Source organism: Apodemus sylvaticus, chromosome 15 (genome assembly GCF_947179515.1).
Source record: "Apodemus sylvaticus chromosome 15, mApoSyl1.1, whole genome shotgun sequence".
Classification (NCBI taxonomy): Eukaryota; Metazoa; Chordata; class Mammalia; order Rodentia; family Muridae; genus Apodemus; species Apodemus sylvaticus.
In genome coordinates this window covers 67,586,186-67,614,018 of record NC_067486.1, presented here as the reverse complement: position 1 = coordinate 67,614,018, position 27,833 = coordinate 67,586,186, and the positions used below count along the sequence as shown (strand labels likewise).

Sequence of the window (27,833 nt, the reverse complement as noted above, 5' to 3'; positions counted from 1 at the left end):
AAAAATCTTGAGAAGAAAAAATTCTTCAGATGATTCCCTTTCACTACAAATTGCTACAAAATATCTAATACTTTGACCTCTAGCAAGTAATTTTCTAAATAGGGAAATCTTTGTTCTCTCTTTTTTTTTTTTTTAGTTTGAGCCACAGGAAGGGAAACAGTCAATAAGTTTCTTTTTCTCCAACTCCAGTTTCTTCTTCTCCTGTGTCTTTTTTTGTTGTCTTCTACTTTCTTTCGAGTTAGCTTACATTTTTTGAAACCCAAACTCATGAAAAGATGATAAGTCACCATTCTTTAAACAGCAGCTGTCTGTTTCAGACTCAGGCTACCCTGTCTAAAACACCAGGGCCACCCAGAGAAAATAAATGCCAAGGGTCTATACTTCAGTGGCTCGCCCTGAGGGTTGCATTCTTTCATGTATTTGGACTAAGGTTTTACAAGAAATAAGTTTTATGAGGAGCCATAGACTAAGTAGAAAGGACTTGTTTCATTGAAACATACAGAACAGACACAGGAGAAAAGGAAAATGTAATTTTTTAAGATATTTATTTAATATATAGGAGTACCTGTCTCTGTCTTCAGACACACCAGAAGAAGGCATCAGATCCCATTACAGATGGTTGTGAGTCACCATGTTTGCTGGGAATTGAACTCAAGACCTCTGGAAGAGCAGTCAGTGCTCTTAACTGCTGAGCCATCTCTCCAGCCCCAGGAGAATGCAATTTAAGCAAATGCCTTTTATTAGCTTTTTAATTTTGAATCTCTCTCTTTCTTCGTGTGTGTGTGTGTGTGTGTGTGTGTACAGTGGAGCATGATCTGGATCAGATTGACTACATTGACAGCTGTACTACAGAAGAAGAAGAAAACTATGGGAAACAGCCCAAAAGCCTGGACGCGAACAGTCTCAGCTCACAGTTTATGGCGTACATTGAGCAGCGGAGAATCTCGCATGAGGTATCGGTGTGTCCTTTCACCCTGTGAGGACTAACGGTAGCGTCCCTACTGAGAACAGGGCAATGGTGCTGATCCTGGTCGTGCCAGTGATTGACTGCTTTAGGCCTAATTGTTTCATTTTTCCCTTATTGTTTTAGTCCTGGAGTTTTCAGATTTAATTTGGAAAGGTCAGAGAGTAGTCTAAGAAATGATTCCATTTGTATTCCTCGGATAAGCAGGCAGATTTCATTCCTTTGAAGAAACAGTGAAAGGAGCTCTGAGCGTGACCTCGGGCCTCCGAAGGAAGTACGTGGGACAGGATACTTTTCATGGCTATGTAGTTTTGCTTTCTGGCTGGTCTTTTTTGCTTGATTGTTTTACTTTTTTATTATTGCTAATTACAAACCTTAATTTGATAATCAATTAAATCAAAGTTGACTTTTGAGGTAACAGTCAGCTTACCCATAGAATATTAGTAAGTTTAATTGTATTGGTACTTTTACCCCGAGTTAACAGAATATAAATTGTTTGCTATTAAAATTCTTGCTGTCTCTTATAATGAAGCATTGAATTGCCTAAAAAACAAGTAAGCATTCAGGCCACTGCAGAATCTCTGCCAATTCCTCAAGGGTCTGAAGTAGAATGGCAGTCTTAGATCTATCTAGTCATCATGGTAAAATAGCTTCATTTTAGTGTGTGCTGGATTGGTGTCTGGAGTGTGTCCCAGGCCCTGAGTGGGGGTTGTTTGAGAAACACTAGGGGCCTTTTTGAAAAACGATGTATTTAACTTTTAGAAATCGCAGATCGGTAGCTTCAAGCGGAGAGTGATGTGCGGTAATAGCATTCCTTAACAAGAAGCCTTTGGTTCCTGTTAGAGACTTTTGAACACAGTGGGTTTTGTTGCAGTTCAGAAGATACTTGTTTCTAAAATCAGATAAAATCAAACCCTGTAGACAAGAGATAATGATAGACCAGTGGTTGACAAAACTGCCTTGTGGTTTAAGCTGTCAGTCTCTCTGCTGGAGCCAAGAGTTACTTTCTAATAAAATTTAAATTAATAATACTGCGTAATACTCTTTAGTATTTAGTATCCCTTTTCTTCTCCTGACCTCTTTTTCTTTAGTGACTTGAACATGCATTAGGTTGTCTAAGTGAGGCGTCTCTACAGAGACTGCTTACTGGTCTACTGACAAATGTTGGATGTACTCTTTCCCTAGCACATTGTCAAGGCTCCTTGCAGTGTTCTTAAACTCTAGCTACCTCGTGTGTGGTAGCCATGTGATTCTATGGAATAAAACTCTTGGTATTTTTGTGCCATATAGCTTTGTAAAACTGGGTGTTTGTGAAAATGTGATGAAGCCGTTAGTTTGTTAGTTTAAATTAACAACCTGAGAAGTTGACGCTGATAAGGTAACAGCAGGGCAGTTAGGCCTGTAGGTAGATGGTCTCTGAGGTCTTTCTGTTTGTTTTTTTTTTGAGACAGGATCTCTCTACAGAGCTCTGGCTGTGCTGGAACTCACTCTGTAGGCCAGGCTGGCCTCACAGAGATCTGCATGTCTCTGCCTCCCTAGTATTGGGATCAGACATGAGTATCCACAACCTCCCTGGATCCTTGTTATTCTGAAAATATCACTCTGCTTAATCATTAATTTATATAGTACACTGAGATGAGAACCTTGTAAATAAAATACATATTCATAGATTTTTGCATATTTTTATTTATCAAAGCCTATGTAATACGGCTTATAGTTTTGTTTTTCTGGTGTGTGTGTGTGTGTGTGTGTGTGTGTGTGTGTGTGTGTGTGTGACAGCACACATACCACAGTGTGTACAACATGGAGTTCAGAAGATAATTTTGTGGAATTGTTTTTTCCATCCAGCTCTTTTTAGGCTCTGGAGATCAAAGTTAGGTTGTGGTATTTGCACAGCAAGTGCGTTTACCCACTGGTCCATCTCACCAGCCCTTGCTTTGGTTTTTTGAGATAAGAGTCTTGCTATGTCACTCAGACTGTCCTCAAAGGCACCATTCTTTTGCCTCAGCCTCCTGAGTATGGAGCCATGCCCCATCATGCCCTGCTAGCCTGCATGCTTTTAAACACAAAGCTCACAGAGGAAACGCCTATAAAAAATGTACAAGTTGCTAAAAATTAAACTAGTTGATTGTATAATTGCTGCATTTTAATATATTATGTATGTTAATTACTGACTTCTCTTTTTTGGGGGGCTTCTAGGGTTCACCAGTAAAGCCAATAGCTGTTAGAGAGTTTCAAAAAACAGAAGACCTGAAAAGATACTCACATCAAAACAGGTTTGAAAAGCAATTCAGCTTGATTCTTTCTTTCTTGAAACATAGTAATAAGTAAACTGATTTTATTTTGTGCAAATCCAAATATAATGAAGATATTTGGCTTATGTGTGCCTTAGAGGCTATTTAAAACTAGATCAGTCTGTATTTGTTCTAACACTATTTTTAAAAAGAGTAAAATTACTTGGTTCCAAATCCAGACCCTTACTTTATAATTAGTTGATTACAAAGTACTTAGTAGTAATGAAATTTTGTAGGGATAAGTGTTTATTTAAGCATAGAAAATTTCACGATTTTCAGAAGCCCTGTATTTATTTATTCCTTCTCCATATACAGCCTGTACTTAGAGTCCTCCTTCTAAATCAGCTCAACGCTGTTTTTCATTCTAGAATTCTAAAATGGTTCTGGTATAAACTGTGTGTCACAGTAGTTAATTTTTGCTTTTTCAGTCTTTAATCTTTGTGTACAAAATCTTAAAAAATAATAGGTTTTATATATCTGTTCTTTTTGTTAGTTTGTCTGTTTGTTTTTTAAGTCATGGTTCCTCTATGTAACCCTGGCTATCTTAGAACTCACTCTGTAGACCAGGCTGGCCTTGAACTCAGAAATATGTCTGTTCTTAAATGATAAGAAATTTACTATGTAGCATCTAGCATTCATCCATAGGTCTTTATACCAAACAGCATGCTAATGTTGTCCCAGGAACTATGAAGTAGCTGGAATAAAGAAATGTAGTTACGGAGCTGGAGAGATGACTCAGCAGTTAAGATCGTTGATTGCTCCTTTAGAGGTCCTGCGTTCACGTCTCAGCAACCACATGGTTCACAACCATCTGTAATGGGACCTGATGACCTCTTCTGGTGGTCCTCACATACATAAAATAAATAAATCTTTAAAAAGAAAAAAAAAGCCATAGTAAAAACAAATTGAGAGAGAGAGAGAGAGAGAGAGAGAGAGAGAGAGAGAGAGAAAATGTAGTTGTACCGATATTGTGTTACAGCTGTGAGGGGAAAGGTGTCCTGGCAGGCGAAAGCTAAGAATACCAAAGTCATACCTTGTAACAAAACTCACACAAGAGATTCATTGGCAAAGACATAGAAGAGAGGGTGGCTTCTTCTGCTCAGGAGAGAAGCAGCAAAACAAAACATCTGGGCAGCAGGCGGGCTTGGTTTAAGGCTTCCTAGGGCACCCTTGGAGCTAAGAGATTTCATGGCCTGATCTTGGGCTGTTTTTTCTATAGGGCCGGGTCTGGTCCCCTGCCTTGAAGGACTGGAAAAGTCATCATGGCCACTGGAGAAGTCTGAGAGGCAAGGCCCCAAAGACAGTCATCATAATAAAAAAATTCTAAAGGCATAAAGTAGACCAGTGTTCCTCAGCAAAATTCAGCACCACTCCTTAGAGGCTATTTGAAAATGTATTTATTCCTTCTGGGAATCAATTCCCAAAATCAGTTTAGGTGCTGCTAAGGCTGAGCCACCTCTAACATGGCAGACAGTCGTAAGGAATGATCTAACGTGAAATGTGAGTGCTGCTGCTGAGAGACAGCCATAGGTGAAAGGTCATGCGTGAAGGGAGACTGACGCAGAGGGGCAGAGCTGCGGTGGCCCACGCAGGCCTTGCCATGATGGGGAGTGCTGTGCATGTGTGGCTCACTCCGTGCTCCCTCTCCCCCTCTGTCTTTAACTTCCCACAGCTTAGTTGTTGATGTGGTAGGCGGGTGCTTCAGTGCGTGTGGCTCCACCCCAGAGCGCATCCTCTCTCTGCTTGTCTGCTGAGCCACCATGACAGAGTAGGGAGCGCCCCAACTCCTCATCAGGAAGCGGGTGATGAGGGCGTGTATAGCTGCCATTCAGACCCAAAGGGCTCGTGTTTCTGCAGTTGTGAAAGTAGTGACTTAAGCAGCGCGGGACCTGACGTCCCTCCAGTTCTCTCCCACAGATTGCATGGTAACTGAGAACATAAAATCCGACAAGATTCACACCTTACTCTACAATCTACTGACTAGGTCGCCTTTGGAAAGTAACTTTGTTTCTATCTTTTAGTCCTCAGTTGAGGATTATAGGACTTCTTCATTCAGTAGGTTGTGAGGCGCCATCATAGTGTGGGGGATACTTAGTATGGTAGGTATGTAGTAGCACATGGTAAGAACTCAGTGAGTTTTTGCTTCTATTTGTCCCAGAAAGGTGTTATCCAAAAAAAAAAAAAAAAAAAAAAAGACATGAGCTTTATTTTATAAATGAAAAAACTTGCTTTCACAACTGTATCAAAGGGAAAAGTTCTGGCTGACAGGATGGCTCAGCAGGTAATGTACTTGCCACCATGCCTGACAACTTCAGACCAATCCCTGCAAGCCACATGGTGGAGAAGAGAACAGAGTCCCACAAACTTTCTTCTCATTTCCATACAGGGGTGCACACAAGCACACATGTTCATAAAATCAGTCTATAAATGTAATGTACAATGTTTAAGAGGAAATCCCAGTTTTAAATAAAAAATAATATTTGAAAAGAGACCAAACTTTTTTGAGATGCTCTCCATAAATTGAAGTTTGTTTTAGTTAAGGTTTCTGTTGCTGTGATAAAACACCACAGTCACCAGCAACTTGGGAAGCAAAGGGTTTATGTAGCCTTAGTCTTTAAGTTTATCACTGGGGTAATAAACCAGGGCAGGAGCTCAGGTAGGGACCTGGAAACAGGAACTGGAACAGAGGCCATGGAGGAGTGGCTCAGCCTGCTTTCTTACACACCCCAGAGCCACCTGGCCAGAGATGGCATCAGTCAGTGTCCCACAGCAGACACTCAGAAAATGCCGTGTGAGGGTGGCTACCTGTAGGCAAATCTGCTGTGGACGCTTTCTCAGTTCAGGCTTCTTCCCAGGTGACTCTAGCTGTGTGAAGTTGACATAAACACCACCAACACAAAGATTTCAATAAAGACTTGAAATTTGTGCCCTTAGCATATAATGATACGTGTCCTACCAGAGAAAAGATAGACACGTTCAGAGGGAAGTAGTCCGAAATGCCAAGTTAAAGAGTTTGAGCCTCTTGAGTTTGACTTCTAGCACTAGAAAGAAAAAACTATTTTGTGATGTAGTATTAGGTGTTGAGGATATAAGAACTTGAACGTTTGCTTCTGTGTGCCTACTGTGTGCCTACTCGAATCCTGATCTCAGTGAGGCATCTTCAGTTACAGACATATGGCTTACAGAGTCTTGAAGTATGCATCCCTGCTTGAGGAAGAAGATAAATATCAAACTGTAACACTGAGAGGAGTAGTTGTTGCTACTTTGTTTCCAACCCAGTTCCCCGGTAAAAGAAAGCTCAACTCAATCTGTTAACAAAACAAGCTACAAGCCTAGGCTGGGCGACCTCCCACTACACTACTCTATTCCATCTATATTATCCCATATAACTTGCGGATTTCTCCAGGTCATGATCTTCACTCCCTCCGATGCCTTTCTGTTTCTCCCCTGTAGCTCCTTCCCCTCCGGCTTATTCCTGTAGCTCCTCCCCTCAACTCTCAGCTCCTCCCACTTCCCCCTGCCCAATCATTGACTCAAGTCTTTATTTGAAAAGTTAAGGTGGGGAGAAAGTTCACAAGGCAACTCCTCTTCTGAAGCCCCTCTGAGGAGTGGAATTAACATCAAAATACAAGCCCAGGACTATCCACAAGTAGTGCTGCCTCTGTGTTTGTTTAGCATTGCATAGTGCCTCACCTCTGCCTTCAGAGCAAAAATCAATAGGCTCAATACTCTGCTACTCAAGGTGCTTTGCCGCAGCCCAGGATGCTACTGAGTAAAATGGCTGTGTCTGTCAGAGCATCTCAGTTTTGTCTCTTGCTTTAGTCATGGTAGGAATGCAGGTCATGGCTATGCATGTTGTAAAGATACCGTGATGGTGGAAGTGCTGTCCTCAGGAGTGCTTCCGTGTAGTTGTTAGCTAGCCATCAGTGACCCATCCATCACATGACATCCGAGCTGGGGCCTGGGATGACATCAGGTAGACCTGGGATTTCATGTAAGTTCTCAGGTTTAGATTTACAAAATGTAATTCCTCTTTCAATATAGACTTAACAGCTTCTGATTGACAGAAACTTTTGTTAAAAAATGGAAATTTTGCTTATTTTACTTGTCCCCCCTTACCTCACTGAGTTCTTATTCTTCTTTGTGGGAACCAGGGTTCCAGTTGAGCCATCATTGGTGTTATCAATGCCACCAGGTCACAATCAGGTAAGGTTTTATTTTGTTTTTTTTTTTGAGGTGGTTGGGGGGTTGAAGGATTGGAGACAGTTTCTCTGTGTAACCCTGACAGTCCTGGAACCTGCTTTGTAGGCTAGCCCTCTGCCTCCCAAGTGCTGGGATTAAAAATGTGCACCACCACCACCCAGCGTAGTTATTATATTTACCTTTGTTGTTTCAATTTTGATTTGCTAAGCTAAGATGGCTTTTTTTTTTTAATTCTTTTTGGATGTGTGCCTATGCATGTACACCCCAGCATGCATGTTAGAAGTAAGAGGACAACTTTGAGGAGTGGGTTCCTGGGATTGAACTCAGGTATTATGTTTTGATGGTAACCACCTTTACTGGCAGAGCTCTCTTTTCAACCAGGTTTTCTTTTATAATACTTGAACTAGCATTAATTGTCAGATATCTATAAATCTTACAATTTGTCTTCTCAGTTTCTAAAACTTGTGTACAAGAGAGTCCCTGCTTTGTACATGTGAGACAAGTGTGAAGGAGAAAGGTTAGCAAACATGTACTTTAAAATGTTACCACGGCAGAGTAGAACTTGAGGTAGCAGTGTTCTTTATGTTGATGCGGGTTGTTGACATGTTGTCCCATGTCCCCCTTACATGTTGTTGATGCGGGTTACTGGCATGATGCCCCTTGTCCCCCTTACACGCTGTTAATGCGAGTTACTGACGTGACGCCCTGTGTCCCCCTTACATGTCTAAAATGAGCCCTCTCTTGCAGCTGTCACATTCAGACTTGGCGCTTCATCAGAGGAGAGAGCAGTCTCTTGAGTGCACTCGGAGAGAGGCACAGCTCGCTGCCCTGCAGTACGAGGAGGAGAAACTAAGGACCAAGCAGATTCAGAGAGATGCCGTCCTAGACTTTGTCAAAGTAAATCCTTTACCATCGTTGATGGAGACTCTTGAATTAGGAGAAGAAATGTTTATTCATTTTGCCAAGACCAATCAGCTAGTATTGCCTTAATTAAAGGGAGTTTGAATTGAAGATGGCAAAAGCTAGGAGAGAACCATGAGAAGAAAGATCCTACTGTAAAACCCATGTGTGCATGGAAGAAGCAAGAGGAGAAATGAAGTAAAAAGTAGTCACAGCAATTAGACGGGCACAAAATGAAGGAGAGCCTCCAAGTTTAGTTAACAGTGTTGCCAAGGAGAATGGGAAGCATCTGAGTTTGTGTCTACATGTGTCACCATGTGCTGTGTGAGCTGTTCTGTGTCCCCCTCCCCCATTGGGTATGATAGTAAACTTATCTATTAACAACTATAAGATTACCATAGCAGGTGCTATGCCAGTTGTAATCTAAGTATATGGGAAAGTTCCCAATTGATGGGTACTGAGCAGTGAATCATTGAAGAGAAATTTAAAAATGAAGAAAGTAAAAGAAATAAACAGATGGACCCAAAGCAAGGTTTTAATAAGAGTCCATCTTAGTCAGTGAAAGCAAAGGGGAACCGGAGTCAGAGGCAGGAGTAAGTCTCAGTTGTACTCCTACAACCTAATGTCTCATCCTGGGCTCCCAGTCCTCTCTGCCTGTGGGAGTTGTTCCTCTTAAGGAATGAGAAAAATCACTTGAGATCATGTGTATAAGAAGACAATCCTGGAACCGGATGTGTAGCTGGGTAGCGGAAGTAGACAGTGCTCTCCTAGCAAGCATGAGCCCTAGATTCTACCCTAGCTGCTTAAACCAAGTGTGGAGCTGCACACAAAATCCTAGCACCGAGGAGATGGAAGCAGGAGTCAGAGGTTCAAGGTCATCCTTGATTACCTAACAAGTTTGAGACCAGTCTGTGCTCAGTGAGACATGTCTCAAAAAAGAAAAACCAGGCAGGATGGTACATGCTTCTATTCCCGGCACTTGGGAGCCTCCCACCCCAACAAAAGAAAAGAAATTTCAAAACACTAGTTGTGTACAAATGTTTGTCAGAATAACAGAATTAATAAATTGGGGAAAATAGCTTTTTATTAAGAAATTATAGGCAGGTGGTGGTGCATGCCTTTATTCCCAGCACTCAGGAGGCAGAGGCAGACAGATCTTTTGAGGTTGAGGTCTAAAAACCAACATGGTCTACAGAGTGAGTTCCAGGACAGTCAGGACTACACTGAGAAACCCTGTCTTGAAAGAACAAAGAAAAGAAAGAAAAAAAGAAATTACAGCTTTGCTTTTGAGTATAGAATGTGATGTGGCAGTGGTCTGAGTTTCTCTGTACAGGTGAAAATACTTGAGATTTTCTGACAGAAAGTTAACTTTATTAGCACGGATGTGTAAAGCCATTTGAGTGTGAGTTCCTGAGAGAGTAGTCACATGGTATTCTGAATGTGTATGTGTAGGTTTTTAATGTTTTCTATTAATGCTTATAGAAATATGATAGTATAGTTTATTGTGGTTCTTCATTTAAGCTAAAATGTTTAAGATGGGAGCATAATCTTAACTAGTAAGTATAAAAAATAAATTGATGTGATCCATTTAATTACTGTTGAAATTCTAATTAGCTTCCTCTTTCTGGGGATATAGCAAAAAGCATCACAAAATCCACAGAAACAGCAGCCCCCTGGAAATGGTGAGGTAAGTCCATAGAATTACTTTTTCTTGGAATTTGTTATTTTGCAATGGAAATAAAATGTCTGCCTTGTGGCTATCATGTTTTCAGTGATCAAATGTTTAAATGATCAAAAAATGATTTTTGGCTGGTGTAGTGGACATCTACCCATTATCCCATCACCTTGAACACAAGAGGCTAAAGAGTTCAAGGCCAGCCTAAGCTACATAGTGAATTCCTGGCTAGCCTGAGCTACAGAGAGAGACCTCCCCCATCTCAAACCAACCTGCTCCCTAAAATTGTCTGCCCCACTCCATTAAATTCTACATACGAAGGAAAATAAGGTACAGGATAAGGAAGGAGATTATGGCCGTGTCTAGGTCAGGCCTGTGTATACAGCCATCTAGAGGTTATTCCGTCTGTTCCCTGTCTGCAGCCTGAGTCATCTTTGATGTTGAATGGTGTTGGTGATCAACCAGAGAAACTGTAGCATTTCCACCTCGGCGCTGATTTCTTTGTTATAACTCATGTGTTAGTTCTAGATCAGTCGCTACAGTGTCATTACAAATAAATATTTTAAATTTCAGTGTAGTTGACTCTCATATTGACCGGTTTTTCTTATTTTCACCTTCTGTAGTCTCAATTTATGATTATTGCTTTATTTGACTTTTTAAGTACATTATTTGAAAATTTAAGTGGGGCAAGATGGATCATGAAGTCCTGGCTTTTTCTTTCAAGACTGATGACCAATTTGAGTTTAATTCTTTAATTTGAGTTGCTTTTTTTGTTTTTGTTTTGTTTTGGGTTTTTTTTTTGTTTTGTTTTGTTTTTTTGGTTTTTTTAAGACAGGGTTTCTCTGTGTAGCCCTGGATGTCCTGGAACTCACTCTGTAGACCAGGCTGGCCTCGAACTCAGAAATCCGCCTGCCTCTGCCTTCCAAGTGCTGGGATTAAAGGTGTGCACCACCACGCCTGGCTCTTTAATTTGAGTTTAAGTCACTTGGTGGAAGATGGCTCCCACAGGTTGCCCTCTGTGCTGAGACATATGTATGTGGGTGAGTGTGTGCGACCACACACACACACTGAATGAATGAATGAATGAATGAATGAATGAATGAATGAATGAGTGAGTGAGTAAGTGAGTGAGTGAATGTGAAGCCTGGTGTGCTGCTCTCTGCAGCATAGGTTCTTTTAGTCCCCATGTGGTTGCTTGTGTGTAGTACTGTGTATGAGGGCATGAGACCTGAAGCATCCTTCCTGCATTCTCCCTTGTCTTTCTTCACAGTGAGAACTATGGAAACTTTAACAACCAAAGCTTGATGAGATTAATGCATTTTTTTAACTCCCAACATTTTTTTGGAGATGTTTCATGCTTGAATTCATCCAGAACACAAGCATGCTATATAAGGTGATGACCTGAATTCCTGCCCCTCCTGTGCCCAATTCCCAAGTGCTATGTGCCAACAGACCAGCTAACATCTCCTTACTTGTATGAGAAAGGCAATGAAAAGATACCTAGACCAGAACTCATTCCTCTCAGGTTTACTTTTGTCATTGGTTTACAATATGACTGCAGATTGTTTGTGCCACAGCTGCACCAGCACCTCCTAGCGCTCTCCTGTGAGCCTGCACTCTAGAAGGTGCTCAGGAAGGAGTCAGTACTCAGAACCAGCCGTCTGACTGCGATGGTGTGTGTGGTCCTGTGTATCAGCATCCTGGGATGTGTCCTTCCTGCGTTGCTTTCCTGAGTGTGTCCTTGTGCAGTGCATCACTTGTGCATGCCGTTTGTTTCTGACATTGCTTATTTTCTTCACCTTCCCAGTGTCCCTTCCCATCCAGAAGGTCTCAGCACACTGATGACAGCGCCTTGCTAGTGGTAAGAGAATGCAAAACAGTTTATATGTTTTACAGTAACTGTTGTGCTTTTTCTCAGAATTGATGTAAATACCATAAAACATGATGGGCAGGCACCATAACTAAATTCTCTATAAATAACCAGAACCACTCTTTTCTCCATTAACTTTACAACCTAGCCAGGCTTCTAGAGTGTGTAACTCATACATCTGTTTAGTGAAACCAAGGCAAACCTTTCGCATTGAGAACCCTTCTGGCTTTAAATGTGGTGAGACATATGTAATAATTAGTTTTTTAAATGTCTTCTCTAAGCCGGGTGGTAGTGGCGCACACCTGTAATCCCAGCACTCTGGGAGGCAGAAGCAGGCAGATTTCTGAGTTTGAGGCCAGCCTGGTCTACAGAGTGAGTTCCAGGACAGCCAGGGCTATACAGAGAAACCCTGTCTCAAAAAAACCAAACACAAAAACAAAAACAAAAACAACAAAAAAATGTCTTCTGTAACTTTGAAGCCACATAGTTAATCATTAATTTGGCTCCTGAGTCACTCTTGTGTGTTAATGGAGACCCTCACTCCGTGACACTAATTATATGTGACAACCTACTTTATCGTGTATATACTTTCTATTGTTTTCATTTTTACAGTGTTCTCCCACCCCTTGCAAAAACAAGCTGTGTCACACACAGGCGCTGGCTTGTCACTTATGCATGCTGGCACTGGTTGCAGAAGTAATGACAAAGACTTCATTTACAAAAGTGAAGTTCAAGTACTCACGGTTGAAGTTCTTCCGTGGTCACATTTACCTCAGAAGTACATTACCTGCAGTGCTGCCTCCTGAGAGGACTGCTGCTCTGCCTCCTGCTTCATCCGCCCAGGGTGGATGGACGTGAAGGCTTCATTTAAAGTCTTTTAATCAGTCTTGGAAGAGAATTCAACCATTTATAAAATTGCTTTTCCCATCATGTTTTATGCTACTTTTCATGTTTATTTATATACTCAAAAGTTTTGTCTGTAGTAACTCCTGTTTTAAGTGCTAGATACTGCCACCGTGTGTACTGTGAGTGTGCGTGCTTTAGAGGTTTTTACAATATAACTTACATTATGCTCAGATTTCTGTGTATTTTACTGCCTTCGTTTCCATTTAAGATGGACAAAGTACATATTAACTGGGCAGTCTTAAAAGTGGCCATGAGGACTGGCCTCTGAAGTATTCGCAGAATTTCACTGCCCTAAGGACTGAAAATTTAGTTTCTGTAGGAAATAATGTGGTTTCTGATGCCGGTTAGGTATCTTGCTCAGTTCTAACAGCAATCTTAAAAATTAAGACAAGCTTATACTATGTAGCAAGGCCCAAACACCCAAATAAATAACAAAATAAAAGCAAAATTCACATTTCTTTGTATGATAAGGCATACCCAGCCAACATTGTACAAACTCTGGGCAGTAGAGTTAGGAGAATTCAGAGTTCAAGGTCACCCACTCTATCTGGGGGGTAGAGAGAAGAAAAAACTTATATTTTTAAGAGTCATGTTTTAAATCTTGTCTCTGATCTCAGAACTGTTCTTCAAAGAACTTCTTTCATACTTGTAAACTTTTAAAATATATCGTGACTGAAGCCTTAGTGTGCTCTGGCTACTCCATCCCCACTCTATCTCCTCCATCCCCACCCTTTCTCCTCCATCCCCACTCTATCTCCTCCATCTCCACCCTATCTCCTCCATCCCCACTCTATCTCCTCCATCCCCACCCTATCTCCTCCATCTCCACCCTATCTCCTCCACCCCCACCCTATCTCCTCCATCCCCACTCTATCTCCTCCATCCCCACTCTATCTCCTCCATCTCCACCCTATCTCCTCCATCCCCACCCTATCTCCTCCATCCCCACCCTATCTCCTCCATCCCCACTCTATCTCCTCCATCCCCACCCTATCTCCTCCATCCCCACTCTATCTCCTCCATCCCCACCCTTTCTCCTCCATCCCCACCCTATCTCCTCCATCCCCACCCTTTCTCCTCCATCCCCACCCTATCTCCTCCATCCCCACCCTTTCTCCTCCATCTCCACCCTATCTCCTCCATCCCCACCCTATCTCCTCCATCCCCACCCTATCTCCTCCATCCCCACTCTATCTCCTCCATCCCCACCCTATCTCCTCCATCCCCACCCTATCTCCTCCATCCCCACTCTATCTCCTCCATCTCCACCCTATCTCCTCCATCTCCACCCTATCTCCTCCACCCCCACTCTATCTCCTCCATCCCCACCCTATCTCCTCCATCCCCACCCTATCTCCTCCATCCCCACCCTATCTCCTCCATCCCCACCCTATCTCCTCCATCCCCACTCTATCTCCTCCATCCCCACCCTTTCTCCTCCATCCCCACCCTATCTCCTCCATCCCCACCCTTTCTCCACCATCCCCACCCTATCTCCTCCATCCCCACCCTATCTCCTCCATCCCCACTCTATCTCCTCCATCCCCACTCTATCTCCTCCATCCCCACCCTATCTCCTCCATCCCCACCCTTTCTCCTCCATCCCCACCCTTTCTCCTCCATCCCCACCCTATCTCCTCCATCCCCACTCTATCTCCTCCATCCCCACCCTATCTCCTCCATCCCCACTCTATCTCCTCCATCCCCACCCTTTCTCCTCCATCTCCACTCTATCTCCTCCATCCCCACCCTATCTCCTCCATCCCCACTCTATCTCCTCCATCCCCACCCTATCTCCTCCATCCCCACTCTATCTCCTCCATCCCCACTCTTTCTCCTCCATCCCCACCCTATCTCCTCCATCCCCACCCTATCTCTAGACTCATTTCTTTTTCTTCTTTCCTTTATTGGCTTTTCAAATATGAACACCCCGTCCTCAGACCTTTGTGAATGCTGGTCTCTGCATGGACTGCTACATTCCTTGAATGATTTGTACTCACTCATCAAGGAGCTGCTTAAGTGTCACATCTTGAAAATGGCTCTTCTGGGGCTGGCCCAGCAGTAAAGAGCACTTACTGCTCTTACAGAGGACTTGGATTCGTACCCACACCCACATGATGGCTCACAACTCTATGTGACTTCTTCCTTTCCCTGATCCCTCCAGCAGGCAGCAGGCACATACAGCTACATATGATAGACACACATACACTGAGACAAAACACTCATAAATCATTATAGAGAGAGGCTGGAGGAGGCACTGTGATCATGGAGAGATATCTCAACAGGTAAAATACTTGCCTTGCATGATTAAAGACCTGTCTTTGATTCCAGCACCCACTTTAAAAAGTTGGATATGGTGGCCCATGCTTGTAATCTAGTGCTAGGGGATATGTACAGGTGGATCCCTGGGGTTGCTGGCTAGCTAGCCTAGCCTACTTGACAAGCTCAGTGAATAAAGCACCTGCTATGCAAGAGCAAGGACCTGAGTTTGAATCCCTAGAACCCAAGTAATGCCAGAAACAATAGTGCATCTGTGATCCGTCAGTGAGAGTGATGTGGACAAGCTCTTTGTGACCCACTTCTACAGCAGCTGAAGACAGAGACCCTGTCTAAACAAGGTGAAACTGAAGACCACACCTAAGGCTACCCTCTGACTCCATCTGTGCATCATGGTGCTAGCGCACCCATACCCCTACATACACAAATGCCTACATACAGACATATCGTACACATGAAGGGTTGGTTTAAGATAAATGAATCAAATAAAAGTAAAATTACCCTCTTTGAAATTCTGGTCATTCAGAATTTCATTGATGAAATGCTGAGTCTTCTCTACAGTGTCAAGCTGAATCCTCACGACTGACCTCTCCCAATATAACTTGTATTAATATTGAAAAATATTTTGGTTTAATGCCAGCCCTGCTTGGTTAAAAATGAGTTCTCTGACTATATTTATTTCCCTTTTCACAGAACAATAGAAGACAAATTAGTTTCAAAGCTATTTTGCTAAAGTCATGGATATCTTGTTTTATTTCCACCTGAAATCATTTTTATTAAGAAATACCTCTTTTTTACTACAAAATGTGTATATTTGGGGGGAAATGTGAGTTCTGAAACATCTACTTGTCTTTCATTTTCTGTGTCTTATTAGCATCTATAAAGCTAGAATAAGGCCTCAGTGTTCTAGATTAATGTGGCCTGAGGTCTTAAGAGTGTTCTGAATAATATAGGTGGAAAGTCCTGTTGTGTAAGTGATTGTGTGATGCAGGTGTCATCTCTCCTCTCTCAGCCCTGGAGTATGTTAGTAACCTCGTTAGTTAGCTGATGGCCTGCCCTCTGCCAGTCTCAGTGCTGAGCTCTGCCTCCCTCCCATGGTTAATTCAAATGCTGCCCTTTGTTTCTTCTCTCCTTGTTTGAAATGTAGTCGCTGTCCGGGTTGGATGGCGTGAGCTGCGTGGCTACCCGGCCTCATTCTTCTGCCTTCACACCTCTTAAGGTATCTCTTGTTGCATTAATGAATCAGAAAATTTTGGGAGGGGGTCCGAGGTGTGTGCAAAGGGGCCTTCAAGTTTCAGTAGACTGGTTTAAGAGCAGGCAAGTGGAAGTGTTTGTTAGTACTAGTGTCACCACCTTCCCCACACTCGCTCCTCCATGCATAGTGAATGTTGCAAGGGGAATCTCACGTGTGATAAAACAGATTTACAACATTTTCAAGGAAACATGCCTCCCTCCCACACCTGTCTGAGAACAGGCTCCTGTGCCTCTGTGGCACACCCGCCTTCCAGGCTGGATGGTCTGGTAGCTGGAGCTCCTCTTCCTGCTGATGAGGTAGGCGATGAAGAGGAGGACCAGCCATGTTGGGGCCCCGCACACATTCTTCCACAGACTCAAACCTGTCTGTCTGTCAGTCGTCACAGCCTGGTTGAATGCGGAAGACATCCAGGGAACCGCAGTGGAGTCATAGATAGATGTGCTCCTCAGCCTTGCACTTGTATGAGTTCTCTATAGTAGCCGGAAAGACAGGCTGGAATTCAGATTAGCACACACCTTTATGTTTGTTTGTTTGTTTGTTTGTTATTTTTATTTTAGATTTATTTGTTTATTTATTATATGTAAGTACACTGTAGCTGTCTTCCGACACACCAGAAGAGGGTGTCACATCTCTTTACAGATGGTTGTGAGCTACCATGTGGCTGCTGGGATTTGAACTTGGGACCTTTGGAAGAGCAGTCAGTGCTCTTAACCGCTGAGCCATCTCTCCAGCCCCAGCACACGCCTTTAATCCCAGCACTCAGGAGGCAAAGTCAGGAGGATCTCTCCGAGTTTGAATCCAGCCTGGCCTACAAATGGTGTTGTAGGATAGCCAGGGCTACACAAAGAAACCCTGTCTCAAAAACTGAAAGGAGGAGGAAAAGGAGGAGGAGGAGGAGAAAGGTTTCTCTTCCAGTATATATTTCTCAGTAATTGGTTTGCCTTAGAATGACCCTTTTTCAAAGTGTTTGGAGAGGTTAGTTAGATCTTTAAAGAATGTATTATAAGTAAGCAAAAGAAATCTGTCATTTTAAGAGAAAGTACAAAATCAGTCGTCAGTTTCACTAAACTTTCATTTCTGGACTTAGTTTGAAGGCAAATTGCATGACTTTTTATATCTATTATGTTACTAAAACATGGAGCTATTGTTTCTTGAGTAGTAACTGCTGGTATGCCTGTTTTTCCACAGAGTGATGACAGAATTGATGTCACCTCAAGCTTTCCTATGACAGAGACAGGTAATAGAAACAAAGGTGATGTATATGATGTTTTTCTGGTGGGTGGGAGAGAGAAGAAAAACAGAGTCTTGTTATGTACCCCAGGCTAGCCAGAACTGACTTATTCTCCCAAATCCTGGAGTTACAACAGGTACCTGTCACCAGGCTCAGCACAGTTATTCTTTACGAGAATTTGTTTCTGTATATTGTGTGTGTGTGTATGTGTGTGTGTGTGTGTGTGTGTGTGTGTGTGTGTGAGAGAGAGAGAGAGAGAGAGAGAGAGAGAGAGAGAGAGAGAGAGAGCAGAGACAGAGAGAGACAGAGAGAGATTCTGAAGCTCCCAGTTCTGGCTCCGGCTCCAGAGCATGGCTGTCCTACAGTCCTACCATGCCTGGCTTCAGTCGTGCTGGGGAGCAGACTGACCAAACCTGGGGTGGGGCCTCTTCATGAATGCTAGCAGCCAAGCACTCTACCAACTGAGCTCTACCCTCAGCCCCTCTTTACCAGAATTCTTGTTTTTACTAGTTGGCCATTTGATAAGAAAATAAGAATAAGAATTAGCAAGGATATAAGTTAAAGGATAAAGATTTGCAAGAGACAAGATTTGCAAGTTCAGTATATTAACTTTTAGTATGCATTTGTTGATATACTAAAAACAACAGTTTTAAAACTAAACAGCAGCTTTACTTTTACATGAGCTTTTCACTAACGAGTGAATTCATCATCTTACACCATTGTCATGTTTGATTTCCCGTGACATTTCTCTACATCGTCTTTGATTTGCTCTCCATCTCCTTTAACACCCTCTCGCCTTTCCATGCTGGTGTAGTCCGTCATTCCCCTGCATATTCTTTTCCTGCTGCTACCCAGAGAAATCAGCCCCAGCGTCCTGAGAGCTTCCTTTTCCGAGCTGCTGTCAGGGCAGAAGCTAATAAAGGTGAGTGGTGGCGACTTCAAAGGCACAGCAGAATGGGACGGCTTTGTACAGTGACAGGAACTCTGACATGCTGACCAGCTGCACACCTAGTGTCATCGTGGTAAAAATACTAACTCTGCAAGTGTCTGTGACCTCACTAACATTAAATCAGGAGATATTGGCTTTTTGTTTGAATTAAAAATTTTCTTAGTACTATATAAAACATTTTATAATGTTTCAACTATGCATGATGATGCATACCTGTATCTCTACATTTAGGAGGCTGAGGAAGAATTGATTTTAAGACTAGCCCAGGCTACATTTCAAGATCCTGTCTAAAAGCCAAAACCAAAAGCAGATTAGACAAGTAAACGAGCTCTTTCAGAGAGCAGTCTCCCTCATTATGAATCCTTTCTTAGATCTTTCTGTATCAATGAATTATTGAACTTTTGTATGCCTACTATCAGCAATTGTACTTTGAGAAATATGCATGTGTGTTAAACAAAAGATAGGTACAAAAACATTCACAGCAACAGTTTTCATAATGTGCCAAATTTAATGTTCACAAGTAGAAAGGGGATGAACAATGGTGTATCTGTACAGTGAGTGTCTTGCAAGTAATGAAAATTCTACATACTAAATACAGATTATATCTATAATGTTGATCAAAAGAAGCCACACACAAAGAATACATACAATATTGTTTAATTTATAGAAATGTCGCAAAAGTGGACAAAATAAATCTCTGGTGTTTAAGGTGAAGGTACCCTTTGGGTTCAGTGGGCAGAGAATATGCAGGAAACTTTGTGGTAAAAATTGACTTACAGCACTGAGCCGTCTCATTTTGTGAGATCATTTCTTGGCCTGTATTTAGCACTCTGTAATTTTCCATATATGTGGTATTTGTCAATAAAATCATTTGTAAATGGATGTAATTCAAACTAAAATGTTAATACTGTTTTGCCATAATTGTATATTTGACATTTTCAACTGGTCCTTTAGTTACTGTCCAGACCACTACCCCTTTCAATTTACTCAGTCAGCCTGTTTTCTTTTATATAATAATGGTACTTTTAAAAAAGGAAACCATCATTATTTTACTTATGTGTGGTTGTTTTGCATGCATGTGTGTATGTCTACCACATGCCTAAGGAGGTCAGTATAAGGCATTGGAGCCCTGGAACTGGAGTTACAGATGTTTGTGAGCAACCATGTGGGTCTTATTTTGGGTTTTTTAAGATAAGGTTTCTCTGTATTTTTGGCTGTCCTAGAACTCAGTGTAGACCTGGCTGGCCTCCAACTCAGAGCTCAGTCTGCCTCTGCCTCCTGAGTGCTGGGATTAAAGGTGCCAAACCTGGGTCTTCTCAGCAAAAGTAGAAAATGCTGTATTGGCAAGGAAACTGCCAACTTGCCAAATGTATTTTCCTAGCTCTGGCAATTGACCTCTCTGTCTCGGGTTTTCCAGGTCGTGCATCCCCGCTTCTGTCTTCTGCACCTGCTGCTGATGCTACAGATGCCGTAACCAGACAGAGAGAAGAGGAGCTGAAATTAATAGACCAGCTACGGAAAGTGTGTATATTATCTCTGCTCTGCACTCTGCGGTGCCATTGCTATAACCCATATCCCCCTGCTCTGCACTCTGCAGTACCATTGCTATAACCCATATCCCCCTGCTCTGCACTCTGCGGTGCCATTGCTATAGCCCATATCCCTTTGGTCACATGCCCACTTGGCCACCATTCCCATAAAGTCAGTCACGTCCACTGTGCTGCACAAAAGAGATTTCACTACTGAGGAAACGCCTTTAAACTTTTTATTGAGAAAATTAGATGAATAATTCTAAAAGTTCACATCTAGCCATGCTCATTTTCCTTCGTTTCCATTTCTGTTTTCATCGTATTAAAAGGCACGCTCAGTAGTTACAGTGTGTATGTGCCAGGCGCAGTGGTCCACGAGTGTAACCACTCCATTGCCTGAGGTAACAGGGTCACCAGTTTAAGACCAGACTGTGCCCCTTTCTTAAAAGAGAGCGTTTCTGCGCATGTGCACACGCTCAAGCCATTTGTACATGTTGAGGGATTGGCTACTTTATTTTGGAATTGAACAAAAATCCAGTTGGAGTTTATGTTTTTGTTTGTTAAGACAAGTTCTCCCTATGTAACTCTCAGTCTTTCTCCCTGTGCCTCTCTAGTCTGAAATTACAGGCACACACCACCATACCAGGACTTAGTGGTTCCCTAAATCATAATTTATAATAATTTCTTTTGTGCTTTTTACCATTGTGATCTAGTTGTGATGCGTACATTCTGACTCTGTAAGTTACTGACTTAAGTTAGGAGAAAAATGGAGACTATAGTATCTTAACTTCTTTTCTGGAGTTTGTTTTGATTTATTTTATGTTTTTGTTTTGAGATAAGATCTTTACAGCCCTGCCCAGCCTGGAACTCACTGTGCACCCCAGACTGGCCTCAGACTTGATGTAATTGTGCTGCTGCCCCAGCATCCTAAATGTTGAGATTATAGGCACATGTAATCATCCTTCTGCATCCTAAAGCCTGGTATTACAGGCATATGCCATCATGTCCAGCTTGTTGTCTGGATGTCTGACTATCTTTATATCCTATGTGATAACCACTCTTCCATTAACGCATGGCATCTCCTGTCCTTGCAGCACATTGAGTACCGGTTGAAAGTCTCTCTGCCCTGTGACCTTGGAGCAGCTCTAACTGATGGTGTTGTGCTTTGCCATTTGGCCAACCATGTTCGGCCTCGATCTGTCCCAAGCATTCATGTCCCATCTCCAGCCGTGGTAAGTTGTAGTCCTGGGCAGCGCTGGCTCTTACTCGTCAGATGCTCTTCAGCTTGGTGGAGTCACTATGCTGGAAGCTAGCAAAGCGGATACCAAGGGCCCAATCCCTGCCTTCCGCTTGTCCTTTGACTAGAGAAAAAGCAGACACATGAACAATAATCTGCAGCGTGTATTGAATATTGTAAGATGTATATGTGAAGTATGCTATGAAAATACCAAAAGGGAACCAGTTAACTAGCTAGAGAATTCAAAGCAGCCTTCTAGAGAAGTTGCACTAATTCAGTTATAAAGTATGGGCAGGAATTGGCAGCTAGCAGTTTAAGGAGTTGTTCAACTTTTGAGAATAGATGGCACTCAGGTGAGGATGCAGATGCACGCCCAAGGCTGTGCTTTAACAGTTAGAGGTTTGTACTAGTGTAAGCAGTGGGCAGCTTCGGGGAATGCTTGTTGACTGTCCAGTAGGCAGCAGCCCAACGTACACTGTCAGAGCTTCACTAGGAAGGGCCGGCCGGCAAGATGCCTCAGCCAGTAAAGAATCTTACCTCGCAGCCTCCCAGCCTGGCTGACTGGGTGTGGTGGAGGGTAGCCATGCAGAAAGGGCTCTTTGTACTCTTCTGTCCGTTCATGGCTAGCAGTTTGCTGACCTGACCCCGACTCTAGGCTGGAGCCAGGCTGATGACTTATGTCTACAGCCTGGCTGCTCTGTTGGCAGAATCCTGCCAGAGTCTTTGTGTTCATTGTTATTACCTCTTGTGGAATCGGGAAATGTATCACTAAGAGGCATTCTCCTTGAAAGTCCAGTCACATATTTAAAATGTTCATACCAGACATTTTAAATATCAGGTTTTATCCCAATATCATGTTTTTTGAAGAAAGTTTAGATTCACCTTTACAAAACAGTAGACTAGTGGCTGAAGAAGTAAAGGGCTCAAGAAGTTAAGCATTCTGCTTTTGAAGAGGAGCTGAGCTGCATTCCAAGTACCTGCATGGTGGCTCACAAACATCTCTAACTCCAGTTCCTGGGGACCTGATGCCTTCTTCTGACTTCCGTGGGTACCAGGCACACTAGTGGTACCCAGCAAGCAGAGCAAACACATAAAATAAGTAAATCTAAAAAATAGAAAAGAAAACAAAACAGTGGTCTAATACTAGTAAGGGTTAGAAATCAAGGCCCATAGGAAAGAAATCCATTATCATTTAAAGTAGGAGGCTAGGCGATCCGATCCGCCAGGAATGTTAGGAACAGTTTTTCCACTGATAAACTAACTACCTAGGTTTTTCTTCTTTGCCATGCTAAGACAGCTACTCAGCTTTACTAACTTGGGGAATGCATTACCTCTTAAAGTGGGATCAGGCCCTGTGGACATTATTGTTCTTCCTTTTTCTAGGATTTTTATTTTTTTAATTATGAATATGTGTACATCTGAATGTGGATCTATACATGTGAGTTCTGTCCAGACTGAGTCTAGAAGAGGGTGTCAGATCCCCCGGAGCTGGACATACAGGTGGTTGAGAGCTGTGTTAGTGCTGGGATCTGAACTGTTGTCCTCTGCAAGAGCAGCGTCCACTCTTACCCTCTGAGCCATCTCAACATGAGTTTGCTTTGCTATACATGCTTATTAAGGCTTTAGGGATGATTTAAAAGGATTTCCTTATATTTTAAGAAAAAGGTTTTTAAATTGTGTGTGTGTGTGTGTGTGTGTGTGTGTGTGTGTGTACACCTGAATGATTTTATGTGCATCACAAGAGCCCATGGAAGCCAAAAGAGAGTGTTGGATTTCCTGGAACTGAAGTTAGAGGTGGCGGTGAGCCAGCTTATGGGTGTTATGAACCAAACCCATCATTCCAGCCCTGTACTTCTAAATAAAATTTTTAATGAACATAAATTTTAAAAATAAAGTTTTTGAGCCAAGTGTGGTGTGCTCACACTGTTCAAGATTGTGTTATTTACTGAAAAACTGTTTCTTGTTGTGGTATGGCTCAGCCTTGGCTTGCATCTGTAACCCTAAACAGTGAAGGTAAAAAGCTAGTCTGTAGAAGGAAGCACCCGTGTTTGAGAGTGCTGTCTAGTTGAGTGGCAGGTAAGTAATGAATCAGAGAAAGAGTTGACAGAATCAGATATGCCCAACACTCAGAGAAAGTGAAAATGGAAGCTACCTAGCAGAGAACAGTGCAAAGAAAAAGAGAAGAAAAGGAGGACACAGTTTTATGGAACAGTTGCAAAGAGAAGTCAGGTGATGACAGAAGGAACCAGAGAATGAGAAGGAGCCAGAATATTAGAACTGTCTTCGTTGGGGTTTTGATTTTTGTATAAACACCATGACCAAGAAGCAAGTTGGGGAGGAAAGGGTTTATTCAGCTTACACTTCCACATTGCTGTTCATCACCAAAGGAAGTCAGCACTGGAACTCAAGCAGGTCAGGAAGCAGGAGCTGATGCAGAGGCCATGGTGGGATTCCTTACTGGCTTGATTCCCCTGGCTTGCTCAGCCTGCTCTCTTATAGAACCCAGGACTACCAGCCCAGAGATGGCACCACCCACAATGGGCCCTCTCCCATCGATCGATCGATCGATCGCTAATTAAGAAAATCTCCCACAGCCAGAGCTCATGAAGGCATTTTCTCAACTGAAGTTCCTTTCTCTGTGATAACTCCAGCTTGTGTCAGGTTGACACACAAACCCAGGCAGTGCAAGAACATATTGCCCGAGTTACTTTGAAGCTAAGCAGAGCAATTCAGGAGCTGCTGAGAGAAGCCAGCTGGCCAGAGCTCAGAAAGAATTAAAAAAGGGCGAGCTTATTCAGCAGCAAGTCTCAGAGGCTGAAAACATTCTAGGCCTAGAGTGGATTGTATGTAGGCTAGAAACTCCCAGGACTAGGCCTGGGTTAGCAGAGCAGGAGAATACAAGTTGTTTTTACAGAACACACCTTTAATTCTTCTAGCACTTGGGAGTCAAAGGCAGGTAGATCTTTATGAGTTCAAGACCAGCCAGCCAGCTTGGGCTAGCCAAGGCTACATAGCAAGACCTTGTCTCAGAAACAAACATAAAAAGACACAGCAAACAAATGTAAAGTGTTGGGCTGGTGAGAAGGTGCAGCAGGTAGAGTTTGCCACACAAGGTGGGAGCCTACACAAAGGGGAAGAGATAACCCAGCTCCACAGAGTGCTGCCGCACATATCCCCACACCATGTGAGTACACACAGTAATGATAAAGAAGACGTATAACAAGCCTTAAGCTGGGCATGCTAGGTCACACCTGTAATCCAAGCACCTTGGAGTTTGACGCAGGAAGATTAGGAGCTCAAGGGCATCCTGGGAGTGATATAAGCCTGTGCTGAAAATAATAACATTTTCAATGTCTGAAAAAAAGTTTGAATCATTTTAAATATTCAGTTATTTATCTCTTGTTCTTTTCAAATTTAATGTAGACTCTATATTATAGAAATAAGAGACTAGACTTTTCTGCCAAAAATCATATGCCATTTGAAGTTCTGGGAAAACTTTCCGAGATAGTGGATTCCTGTAAGCTTTGCTACTTAAGATGAAACCGGGTCCCACAGTCTGGAGTGATGGGAGACTGGCCTGTGTCCCGCTGGTGAATGAGCCCTTCTATTGATGTTTCCAGAAGAGGTGGGAAGCGTGGGGTGTGTGGGCTTCTTGGACAACAGAGGTTCCATGCACTGCCTAAACTTGTGTCTGACAATTCTCCCCAAGAATGGATACACAAGTTGAATCAGCATGTAACAGGGTTATATCCCAGTTGTGAAAGACCCGCCTCCCTTCCTGGAATGTAGGAAGTGCTGAAGGAGAGGGGCAACTGGGGAGACAGTCTCTCCTCTTTCCTCATCAATTAGAAATGTGTCCTGTGGAGAGTATCTCAGGAAATCTCCCATTCTTCCCCACACTTGTATGTTTTCAGTTGCTCCTACTGGTCCTCCTGTGATAGCGGTGTGTACTGGTCCTCCTGTGATAGTGGTGTGTACTGGTCCTCCTGTGATGGCGGTGTGTACTGGTCCTCCTGTGATGGCGGTGTGTACTGGTCCTCCCGTGATAGAAGTGTGTACTGGTCCTCCCGTGATAGCAGTGTGTGCTGGTCCTCCCGTGATAGCAGTGTGTGCTGGTCCTCCCGTGATGGCGGTGTGTACTGGTCCTCCCGTGATGGCGGTGTGTACTGGTCCTCCCGTGATGGCGGTGTGTACTGGTCCTCCCGTGATGGCGGTGTGTACTGGTCCTCCCGTGATGGCGGTGTGTACTGGTCCTCCCGTGATGGCGGTGTGTACTGGTCCTCCCGTGATGGCGGTGTGTACTGGTCCTCCCGTGATGGCGGTGTGTACTGAGCGTGTCTCTTTTCTCCTCCTGCCCTTCCCCAAGTCCTCAGTCTTCATTTTCATATGAACCATAGTAAATTGCATTTGAACTAGTTTTTAGTTAGCAGTATTAATTTTAGCCTTTAACCCTTGCTTTTACATAGAAACAGGGATTTGTTTTCTATAGCCCCGTTTTGTCGGTCTGTTCTTCATAAACATCAATATTTCAAAAACAGGTTTCACTCTTTTATAAAACAAAGGCTCACACTTGCTTCTCCTGCTCAGCCTTCTCTCCAAAGCACAGACCAGGGCCTGACCAGTCTTTCCCACTTCATTGGAAGTAATGTATATGATATTTGCTTGTGTTTTTCAACCTTGTGAGGAATGTGGAGAGATGGATGGAGGATGGATGGATGGATATACCAAAGTGAAGCAGTTTGTCCTGTTGGATTTGGGAGGGTTTTTTGTTGGATTAAGTTTTGTTGTTGTTGTTGTTGTTGTTGTTGTTGTTTTGTGGGTTTTTTGTTTTCTTTTGTTTGAGGCAGGGTCTTATTGTATGTATAGTTCTGGCAGACATAGAACTATGTAGATCAATATGGCTACAAACTCAGAGAAAGTCCCCTGCCTTCATCTCTTAAGTGCTGGGATTAAAAGTGTGTACTGCTATATAGCTGTTTTTGGTCTCCTTTAGCCTAGGCTGGCCTTGAACCGTCTCCCTGCCTGTACCACCTTCTGGGTTCCTGGCAGATCTGACCGCACTGGCCCTGCATACTCTTTATTTGGGCCCCTTGCCCAGCAGCTCCTCCTAGCAGCCTCCCCTTTGTCTCTCAGTCCTGCTCACCATCCTCTGGAGCTCCAGAGGCCCCTGCTCCCTGTGTGTGCCCCTCCCAGCATAATCAGGAGCAGCCGTAGAGCCCATTGTGAAGTAGCAGGTAGAGAGAGAAGCCCGGGCCGTTCTGTGTCATCTGTCAGGAGATCACATTTTCCTGCCTTTTTACTTCAGTTAAGAATCTGGCATTGGCAAGGACAGGAGCTGTGCCAGATTGTTAGTCTGTCAACTTGACACAAGACAATGTCACTTGGGAAGAGGAACCTCAATTGAGAAAATACCTCTACCAGATTGGCCAGTAAAGAAATCTATGCTCCATTTTCTTTATTAATGACTGATACAAGGGGACAGCGGTGGGTTTTATTTAAAAAAAAAAAAAAAAAGCAAGCTGAGCAAGCCAATATAAACCTAATTCCTCCATAGTCTCTACTTCAGTCCTGATACTTTAGGTCCCTGCCCTTCTTGAGTTCGCCTGCCTGGCTTCCCTAATGATAAACCCCAAAGTGCAAAATGAAGTTAAACCCTTTCCTCCCCAAGATGCTTTTGATCATGATGTCTGTGAGAGCAGGAGAAAGCTGCCCAGGGCAGGTGCCCTCCCTGTACACTGAGTTCCTGTTGTCTTTTCAAGATCCTTTGCAAGTTGTTCCGTCTGAACTGGGCCACAAGTGTTTGTTTCCGTCCCTCCCACTGGTTGCCTTTCCGTTGTCTGTGACAAAGTTAATCCTTGCCCTACTTGCCTTTGCCTGGTCAAGACTACAGTACCCTCTTTCCTTGCTTTTGTTTCTTCTATGACAAAGAATTATTTTTCATGCTTGCAGAAAACTCAGATTTTACAAGTGAAATCTTTTGTTTCCTAGAGATGGTACAAGTGTCCATGCACTTCCTAATTTAAAAAATCTGTAGGTCACAGTCCCTCCCTGCAAACATCTTACTTCCATACCTGATATTTGAACATCATTTTAGAATATCAAAATTCTATTTTTCTTACATTATATTCCATGACAACCAACTACGTGAAAAGCAAAACTTTGAGATGCTGCTCTATTTCAAGTGTTTACAGAAAAGGAAACTCGGTCATTAAGACTTACAGAAATTGCTTGTGTCAGCCTTTCATCTTGTAAAGTAGCTTTGTAGCCATTGTTAAGACTTTTTAAATTTCCAACGTGTCTAATGAGTTAAATGCAAAATATAGGGCTGATAATAAGAGCACTGGCTGTTCCTGCAGAACCAGATTCAATTCCCAGCACCCACATGGCAGCTAAGACCTGTCCATAACTCCAGTTCCCAAGGACCCAACACCTGGATTCTACAGGCACTGTGTGTACAATATATACAAATATACATGCAGACAAAACAATCATACATATAAAATAATATTTTAAAATAGAACCAGGCATGGTAGCGCACACCTT

General features: G+C 42.9%; 1 protein-coding gene across 7 annotated transcripts in view; it reads left to right on the top strand.

Moving 5' to 3' along the window:
* The window catches only part of Lrch3 (leucine rich repeats and calponin homology domain containing 3), a 96,000-nt gene that overhangs the window by 58,097 nt on the left and 10,070 nt on the right, over positions 1–27,833 (top strand). For 3 of the 7 annotated variants that reach the window (XM_052159086.1, XM_052159083.1, XM_052159089.1), the window contains exons 9-19: positions 805–953; positions 3,164–3,240; positions 7,413–7,464; positions 8,209–8,358; positions 9,998–10,048; positions 11,844–11,897; positions 16,237–16,308; positions 17,533–17,581; positions 18,390–18,497; positions 19,942–20,045; positions 21,148–21,285. In XM_052159086.1, the coding sequence (XP_052015046.1) occupies positions 805–953; positions 3,164–3,240; positions 7,413–7,464; positions 8,209–8,358; positions 9,998–10,048; positions 11,844–11,897; positions 16,237–16,308; positions 17,533–17,581; positions 18,390–18,497; positions 19,942–20,045; positions 21,148–21,285 (1,004 nt within the window). The remainder of the gene's footprint in view (positions 1–804; positions 954–3,163; positions 3,241–7,412; positions 7,465–8,208; positions 8,359–9,997; positions 10,049–11,843; positions 11,898–16,236; positions 16,309–17,532; positions 17,582–18,389; positions 18,498–19,941; positions 20,046–21,147; positions 21,286–27,833) is intronic. The other 4 variants (XM_052159084.1, XM_052159090.1, XM_052159087.1 and 1 more) reach the window with 3 other exon arrangements.